Consider the following 9,190-nt stretch of genomic DNA (forward strand, 5'->3'; position numbering starts at 1 on the left):
CTCAGTAGGAAAATGTGTTCCGCTGAAAGGAACGGAAGACTTTCATTGCTCATGAGCTCTCTTAAGGAGCAGTACGTGTAAGCTTTGTGAAAACCAGTGTAAAAAACAAAGGCTCTTAATATAACTGTCAAGTTTATGTACAGAAATGGAAACAGCCCAGATCCCTATTTTATGAGTATCATTCTTTGTTATGGATACATGCTTAGAAACTAGGCATGTTACAACACTCTTCATGTGCAAATGGAATCAAAGACACTAAATCTTCCATGGAAGCATATTACCAAACAATATGGAGAACAGGTGAAAAGGAGCACACCCATCACAATAGGCAAGAACATGAGTGAAATCTTGCTAGTTGTCCTAACTTTGCCATGGGCGGTTTAGAGGATGAAGCAACATCCAGCACTCCCAGTGTTAAAGATACATAATCTGGGTGCCAAATGGCTCTTTGAACAAAGGTTGCAGTTGCGAAAATTAAATGTTCAGTTGGCATTTTTGGATGAAATGTGAGCTAGGTTAAGAGCTATGAGAAGTCACTTTATCCAGGAACAATTCACATATATATTGGCCTAGTCCTATCTTTTTTCTTAATGGCTCCAGGATGCACAGAAAAAGCATTATAGTTCCCGAAATTCATTCTGATTGTGCAAATAAAGTATAACTCGGAATTCCACAGGAATAGCCTATTAGTGTGTGACAACAGTCCACATCCAAGGATTCCCAGACACACCCCTCCAGATGGTGAAAACATAAGGTGCGCCCTTGCGCCCAGACATCTTCACTTGGTCACAAGCGGTCAAAAGACAGGTGCAAAATGTGCCTGGTGCCTAGCTAATTTTGCACAGTACTCTCAGATTTAGACTTGTATGTTTTCCATTCAACAATGAATTTCCCATGTAGGATTTCACATTGCAATAGGACTAGATAAAGCAAATCTGAAGGCAGAACTAGTGCAATGCAGCAAAACAATTTACATTCTGGTGCAAGGTTAATTCAAGTTCCTAATGGAAGGCAATTTTGAACGTTTATTAAACATTGCTTCTACTTGCATTATGAAACCTCACAGTGGACTTGCCCATTCCAGACCTTTTATTCCCTCTTTTCAAGCATGCTACAGCATTTCCTGCAGGTTACTGAGACCAGTAATAATTGAACCAAGCTACCACCCAAAGCAAAAGTATATAGGAAAAAAAAAACTCACTAGAACTTGTGAATAGCTATTGCTTTCTTGTATCCATTTTGATTTGAATTTCTAATGGACAAAGTCTGGGAATAGGATGTAAATATTTCAGGGGGTTTGAGTTCTAGCCTTAGTAGCTATATGTAGTTTTCTGAGGGGATGTGTTTATTTGCCCCAAGTGTACTTTGGTTGACAAGTACCTCAACAGTCCATATCCCTGTGGATCCGAATTTAGGAGTGACTGATGTTATGCATTCTGATCACTAAATAAATTCCCAAATAGAAAATCATGCACATAGCTAGTTAATCCAAGTCATGAGGGTTCCTGTCTTTTCTACTGAGGCATGTTCTGCATTTCTTATACACATTTTTCGAGGTATGATAGAATACCTATCATATATACACATTTAAGTCCACACTTGTAGTCCTTTGCCTACTCTTGTCCGATATGCAAGGAGTTGGTACAGTCAATGCACCCTACTTTAATGTTAATCAGCTGCTTACCCTATAAGGTTGTAGATGTGTTAAGACTGATGTGTAGAAAGCAAGCTGAACACAACACTAAAGTCAGTTATTGTTTCATTTTTATTAGAAGCCATAGTTCAACATATTTGGAATTCAAAGCACATGCAGAATAGTTGTTTTATTTAAATTTTACATCATTTGGTGTTAGGATTTAAGACATTCTTCCAGTTATGTCTCATTAAAAGATTTTAGCTCAAGTGCTGCACAAGCCTACCCCAAAACACACACACACACATACAGCTTTCATATTTTACAAATCATATTAAACATTTCAGAAAGTGCTGTTTCACATGATTGAGCACCCACAATTCTTTAAATTCAGTTCACGTTTGAGCACTTCCCACTTCTTAGCCAGTCAGCCTCCTGACAAGCACTTATATTCCAACAGTATTGAATGCTCGGCCCGTAGTAATCTACTTGCTCCACTGGGCTGCCAGCTGATAAGTTCATTCCAGTAATGACACTTAACCTAATACGGAATGCAAGAAAACAAATTAGCACACAGAACTCAGATTTAATGTGATAAAGTCAGTTAATACTCTCTTACAGGAGTTTGTGCAAAGACCTTTTAACACAGAAATCCAACCTAAACTCAAACCAATTGAACTTGCTGCTCCTGTTCCCGTCAGATAAATCTAATTTAATGGGTTTTAAAAAATAAACAAACCTGACTGGATGGCTGAACAAGTCTCTGCAAGAGGCATCTTCCTCTTGTCCACTTAATATTCCAGTAGCTATAGGAACCCTGCAAGAAAAGAATGGGTCAGTCATTATATAATGGTGCCCTAGATATGAAAAAAGCAGATACAGTGGTACCTTGACTTACGAACATCTCGACAACCTAATTTTTTGACTTACGAATGGGACTAATGGCCGCGCGCTTACGACATCCGAAAGGAAACTGTGGCGGTTTTAGATACCGCGTATTTTTCCGTTTCCAATGCATTCTTATGGGAAATCGCATTTCCAATGGTGTTTTTCGACTTGTGAATTTTTCGACCTACGAAGGTGCCTTCGGAACGGATTAAATTCGTAAGTCAAGGCACCACTGTGTGAGCATTGAGGCATGAAGTTTCTGGTTTTGAAGAAAAAAACTACTGGCAATTGCTTATTAAAGTTAGAAAATTTAAATGGTAACTTCTGTGGCATCCAAATGAGCAAGTTGGTCACAAGTTTATCATATACAAGGTATGGGCCACGTTACTTTCATCAAGTGCTACAAGGAACAAGTGACCATAGCTATTCACTGCCATCACTTCTTGCACAAGCAGAACACTATACTGCTTAGTGAAGTACCAATTCACTAGTAACATGCTTCTGATCATCTCCAATGGAAGTTTGATCTATTTACTTTTGCATAGCCAAAATCAATTTGTACCATAGCCGCAATTTAATGGCACAGGAACACATAGCCATGCTTAAACTACTGAATACGAAAGCAAAGGAGTTTTCTTTTAAGAATATGTGTTTACTTTTATGCGGGAGAAAGTTTATTTCGTAGCTGAAGTTCAGGATCCAAAGAGTAGTAGTCCCTGTTCCATTCCATCACTTCTTTCAAGATAGTGTGGCCAACACTTTTTCAGGATAGAATAGCCACCATCATCTCTTCTAACCTGTCAAAAACAAGGCAGTGTCACTTAACACAAGTTCATTCAAATTCTCATTGTGTTCAGATTATACATGTCTAACAGGATATTCCAAGCCTAGGTGATGCTGTTCACCTAGCCCTTGGGAGATTCCCCAAGTTATTAAGTTCAGATTTTTCTCCCACTTTTAGATTCCTGTCCAAAAGCCACCATATGCACTAAAAATTGGAAAAGTTTTAAGTGGAAATAGAAGCCTCCCACACCCAAACAATGTTGCAATCGGAAGTCTTCCCAATTAACAGTCCAAGGTCAGCACAAGGCACAATTACAAGATATTGGACAAAACAGCAAATGCAGCTGGATGAACCCAAGTACTGTTTGGCCAACTACCTTCCCTTTAAGTTTTTGAAAGCAAATCTCAAGTCGCAACAGCCAGATAGGCCCTCCCACCCCAGATAAAAAAAAAGGAGCAGATTCAGTCCAAGTTCTTGGGGGGTCTGAGAAGACCCCAAACTTGCCCAGTTCGTTTGTCAAAGAAATAAGAATCAGTGATTTGCTGTAGCCACAAGAATGGAGCTCTGTGGGAGGGAAGATGCAGACATGAGCAAAAAAGTTACCTCGAAATACAGGACTATTTCCACAAATGAACTAGCCAAGAGCAGCTTTCGTCTCACATGGATCGCACTGAAGGAGGCACAACACACTTCGGGGTCTCCAAGGACACTGGCTTCCACACGCTAGCAGAGAATTCTCACAGTGTAAGAACAGGACAGAGCTAACTACAGGTAGGCCCATCTAGGCCCAATATCAGTTCAGCCTTAACCCTGAACAAAGCCTCAAGGCCCCCCAGTTCCAAAAACTTCCCTCTCCACCAGCTCATCTGACAGCTGAAATTTTCCAATTGTAGTAGGACACATTATCCTACTTTAGCATTTGTATAAGGAGGCAGGTCCTTCCAAAGTCTTCCTCTCCAGCAACAGCAATACTGTGTACTACTATTGTAGCAAGGAGAACCAACCCATTCTAGGTTTTAACACTGAACTTAAATGAAGGTTTAAGCATAGGGCACAGGGTTTTGCATCACACGTGTTTTGGCTTGGCATCCCATATTTTGGTCCCTCTGTAGTGACTCCCAAACCAAAAATAATGATTTGCCTTCACTAATAAAGGCTCAGCTAAATAATTCACTGTTTGAAGACTAAGAAAGAAAGCCCAAGATTTGCAGTTAACACTGTATTGAACTCCACTGGGATCCTTGTTTGAAACACAAGACTCCACAGGTATTTCACCGCCACCAGCCACTACCCAGATTCATTGCCCCAGGATAGCACTGGCACAGCTATAAACATTCTAGGGAATCATGTGTTGGTTGATGCAGAGAAGGGTAATATATTAACATTTAGATACAAAATTATTCAGATACAACATGACTAACAAGATGCTACAGTTATAGCTTAAAGTCATGCTAAAATATCCTATAGCCAGTTTAAGGAACAGACATGTTTCCACTTCCCCATGTTGAAGATTTCCTGTTTCCACCATTTCACACCAACCGCTTAAGTATTAGTGTATACAGTGGTGCCTCGCTTAACAAATGCCCTGCTTAATGAAATTTCTGCTTAATGAAAAGTTTTTTCTAGTGGAGGTTGCCTCGCTAGACGAATTCGTTTTAAGAAAAATTCGTCTAGCAAATCGCGGTTTCCCACAGGAATGCATTGAAATTCAATTAATTCAATGCATTCCTATGGGATTCGCTAGACGAAATTTTTGTTATGAGAAAAGACCCATGGAACGAATTAAATTCGTCTAGCGAGGCACCACTGTATCAAATTTATTACTTGGGTACCAACCCTGGGATTTACCTAGGTGAGGCCCAACGTGCTTCTGCTTCCTTGTCGCTATCAAAGTTGTGCGGTGCAATGTGATGTCAAACGTCAAGAGCAGAGAATTGTTTCAGATGGGATTTTAATGGGCTTCGTAAAGCCAAAAACTCAGTACAGGAACTTCCTTATCCACTTCAAATACAATGTCAATTGAATTATGCACGTTTCTTCCAGTAAAAAAAGGACAATATAAACAAACATTTTCAAGAACCTCTCAAAGCGTTCAGTTTTGATTTCTGGATTTACTTTGTACAGTAAAATAGCTTTTTACTAAACCAGCGTGAATCATTTAATTCTTTTACTAATACCAAGGTGGTTTGCATTTGTTGCCCTCCCTTACTATGCTAGGAGTTGAACTCTTGCACTGCACTATTTCAAAAAAGGTTTGCTCAGCTTCCAGCTGTTTAAAGTTGTAGGGCCCCATGTGTCACGTTAAAAGAAACCTTGGATTGAGAAAGCAAGACAAATAAAACCGATTTCAAAAATGCTTAAAAACCACTCTTGAAAAAACCAACTCTTGAGCAAAGTCTAAACAGGCCATCTTGTAGAGGAAGCTTTCGGGCTGCATGTGACAAAAGCTATATGGGGGAAGATACAAGTAGGTAACTAAACAAGATTCAGCGAAGCTCCAAAAATCTTTATAAATACGGCCATTGGAAGGACGATCTTGATTCAGGAAGGATTTTTACTCGGTGTGAGCTGAGGACAAGAAGCAGGTACAATCATAAAGGCACAAGCATACGGACATGTTGCAGCAATTCACCACTCCTAGACTTTTTTAGATTAGTGATGCTAGGAATCTCAGGCCCTCCCCCAGTTAGCACTGACAACTTTGCAATTTGAATTTAAGAGTTCTTTAAGGTCCAACATGCACTTAAAGTTATTTACCAGTAATGTGAACTGAGGGCTGCAATGTTTTAGATTTGAGCAAATGGCAGATAAACAAAAAAGAAAAGAAACATCTTTGATACTGACAACTCAGTAGGGAGCTGTAGTTACTGCTGTTACTCAGTGTAAAGTCGGAACACTGAAAGTTCACAAGCGTTTTGGCAAGACAGCATTTTCACTCCCTTCCCAAAATCCACTTACCTCAGTTGTCATAGTTGTCTCTGTAAGAGCCTCCTGAAGAGTAGCGATCGTTATAACCTCCCTGACTTCTGAAAACAAAGCATTTGTGTTTTATATCTGCTCACCTAAAACTGAACATTAAAGGAGAACACATCAGTACAATTACCTGCCGTAGTCCCGGGAACCGCTGTAGCCTCCACTTCTGTTGTCGTATCGCCCACCATAGCTTCTGTCTCCACCACCTCCGAGGAGGAAAAGAAAACCATTTCAGTGACAGCTAAGCCACCAGCAACCCACCCACCTCATTACCCCAATGCATGCAAGTGTTTGTTTCAATCTCCTTATACTCACCTCTGGAATAACCACGGCCTCGCCCCCTGCCTCCAAAGTAGCCACCTCTAGATCCACGGGAAGACTTCCCTGCATGATCAACTCTTATCTGGCGCCCATCTACAGACTGATAATGAACAAGTACTTTAATTATGACCATTGCTTAACTAATTAGCTGATCAAACAAAGCAACTATTTACATGAATTTTCATATGCACATAACCAATTGTTAATAAAACATGACTTTTCACCAATTACTATTGCTCTTATTAAGATACTGTAGAGTTCAGAAGATTTATTTCCAAATTGAGTTCTGAAGTTCCCCACCTGTGTAAGTTTGGGTACCTGCCCCCTGCATTACACAAGATCTACAAGCAAAAGCAGCTATTCTGGAACTTGCACTTCACACAGCAAATTGAACCACTTAAAAATAATTTCCCAAAGATAGTCAGTATTCTGAAAAACCTCTGGAATCACAGAAAGCAGTCCTGCTGCTGATTCCTGTTGGGAGGAAACACTGTAAAGGTGAGTGGTAAATAATCTGAGAGTAGCTTGTCTCAGAGTGGCTGCGGAAACTCAGCCAGAGGGGTGGGGTATAATTCTTATTATTGTTCTTGTCTGAAAGTAAAAAAGGGTAGTGGAAACGTGAACTAGCAATGCCACTCAATGAGCTTTCAATACATCTGGAAGAATGCAGGATCCAGCTCCCCAAGAAGAGCCAGATCTCAGGCATTACAGTATGGCCAATAGTCAAATGTTGAAAGAAGCAAAAGTCCAGCAGCATCTGTGCCTGTTACCAATATAGCTGTCTCTCACCAGTTTATGACATAAATAGCCGCTCACCTTGACACTAAATCAGAAGCATTATCACCACATGTGCATTTAGGTAACGTGCATACACTGCAAGAGCTCCCTACTATTGGGTTGACACTTGCAAGCAAGAAAAGGCCATTTTCTAAAATAGTTTAATTAAAGGCATTTCACAAAAACTAAAATCAAAGCAGTACGTTTCCTGGGAAACCTTTTTGTTTAGTCTCATATAATTAAAGCAGCCGAGACACAGTAGAACAGGTAACAGATCACACCACAATGAAATACTCACCTCTCCATTCATGGCTCTCATGGCATCTGATGCGTGCTCAGGATTGGCAAAGGTGATAAAGCCAAAGCCCCTTGATCTCTGGGTCTCTTTATCCTTGATCACAACAACTAAGAACAGAAAACAAAATAGCTGAAGTTATCCAATTTTATGTTGACCCCAGGGGAAAACTCCACCCCCAACACCACACTTGCTTACCTTCAGAAATGGGTCCAAAAGAGCTGAAATGCTGCTCCAGGCCTTGCTCATCAGTGTCAAAATTCAGCCCCCCAACAAACAGCTTTCCTTCTTCAGAAGACATAATAATGGTGGTAGGGAGGAGTCTAAAGAAGAGAAATGTGCACAACTGTGGATCAGAGGTCCAAAACTGGAACAATTCCATTACGAGAATTTGAGGAATCACCAAAGCTTATTGCAGAGCAAGTTAGCAAAATCCAGCTGCAAACAACCCTTCCCAGTTCGCGAAGAATTTAAACTCCCAACTCTCCAGAGAAGCTACACACTTAAGTATCAGTCCCAATATTTTCAGTACTCTTGCTCTGTTCACTCATTCATCAAATATGGCTTAATTCCCCCTCCTTTAGAAGTCACCCTGCATGTGGTGTCACAATAAGAAAACCTGTTGCAGGTCCCCATCTCCCCACCCCAATCCTCGCCTAGCCAAACTCCATGTGGTTGCGCATTACTTCCAATCGGAAAATGAAAGCTTCCCATGGCCGTGCAAATACGTCCCCGCCCTTCGCGTCACAGAAGCAGTTGCTAAATCTGACCCACTTCAAGCACCTACAAGCTTCGAGTTCAGAGTTGCTGTTGGGCTTTAAAAAAAACAAATAAAAAGGAACAAACCTTAAGCCACGCCCCCGCCTCAGTTTATATTTCAACTGCCCGTTCCCGAAGAGAAACTTAGCGGAAGGAGAGAGGTGGGGGTGGCGCGAGAGCGAAGGAAACGGCACTTCTCCCTCCCCGCCTCGAGGCCGCCCTCCATTTCCCCGCCTCGAGCGCCATCTTGTTCACCCCCAGCTTAAAGAGGGGCAATCCGGACGACCAAAGATGGCGGCAGGCGCCGAAGCCCGCTGCATGGCCTCGCGAATGCGCCCCACCCACCCGCCCGCCGGGACCCCCTCCGCCATTTCCTTGCTCTGCTTCTTCTCATGTCCGCCTCGCCCCCCCCGTTCCAAAACCAACGCGCGCCACGCCAGACCGCTGTTTTCCCTCTCCCGCGGCGCGAGGGGAACAGGGCTCCTCTGCCGCATGCGCATATCATCAGCATTCGGAACGCTGCTCCGAACGCGCGTGCGCTTTAGTGCCGCGGCCCCCACTGCCACCCCCTCACGTCATCGCTACTGAGGAACGGCCACCGTTACCTCGTTACTTGCCGTACTTGTTTGAACGGAAGCGTCGGAACACCCCACCCCCCCGCACCGTGCATTTCACCAACAACAAAGGGAGCCCGCAAGACCGCCACTCCGCCTTACCGAAGAGAAGCTTCCTTGGCTCAAGCAGCTGAAAATGCGGCCGA

At 42.2% G+C, this 9,190-nt stretch overlaps 1 protein-coding gene and 1 long non-coding RNA gene across 13 annotated transcripts in view; one reads left to right on the plus strand and one right to left on the minus strand.

Annotated features, from left to right (window-relative positions):
• Positions 1-9,190, plus strand: part of LOC148683350 (uncharacterized) — a 135,677-nt gene that overhangs the window by 98,816 nt on the left and 27,671 nt on the right. The gene's annotated exons all lie outside the window — the stretch shown is intronic.
• On the minus strand, positions 1,748-9,185 carry LOC118097575 (RNA-binding protein 3). 12 transcript variants are annotated; one of them, XR_015947217.1, is made up of 9 exons: positions 9,147-9,185; positions 7,870-7,994; positions 7,675-7,781; positions 6,594-6,699; positions 6,409-6,484; positions 6,264-6,328; positions 3,178-3,318; positions 2,373-2,450; positions 1,748-2,174 (listed from the first exon to the last, which is right to left on the minus strand). XR_015947217.1 is itself a non-coding variant. In XM_035140549.3 (7 exons), the coding sequence occupies exons 2-6, from the start codon at positions 7,970-7,972 to the stop codon at positions 6,265-6,267; spliced, it is 456 nt and encodes a 151-aa protein (XP_034996440.1). In that variant the 5' UTR covers positions 7,973-7,994; positions 9,147-9,185; the 3' UTR covers positions 5,240-5,873; position 6,264. The 12 variants fall into 12 exon arrangements, 6 of the variants coding, with proteins under 6 accessions (XP_034996440.1, XP_034996438.1, XP_088514631.1 ...); XR_004694068.3 differs by having other exon boundaries at positions 6,264-6,331; XR_015947215.1 differs by having other exon boundaries at positions 9,036-9,170.

The sequence above is a fragment of the Zootoca vivipara genome, chromosome 15 (assembly GCF_965207765.1).
Source record: "Zootoca vivipara chromosome 15, rZooViv2.hap1.1, whole genome shotgun sequence".
Lineage (NCBI taxonomy): Eukaryota > Metazoa > Chordata > Lepidosauria > Squamata > Lacertidae > Zootoca > Zootoca vivipara.

Bases quoted from the DNA above. Each gene is read 5' to 3' on its own strand.
- LOC118097575 (XM_088658504.1), bottom strand. From the start codon at position 9,100: ATGCACGGTGCGGGGGGGTGGGGTGTTCCGACGCTTCCGTTCAAACAA. The intron at 7,782-7,869 runs GTAAGCAAGTGT...TTCTGTTCTTAG, and splicing joins TTTTGGACCCATTTCTGAAG to TTGTTGTGATCAAGGATAAA. The intron at 6,700-7,674 runs GTGAGTATTTCA...GTTCATTATCAG, and splicing joins TGAGAGCCATGAATGGAGAG to TCTGTAGATGGGCGCCAGAT.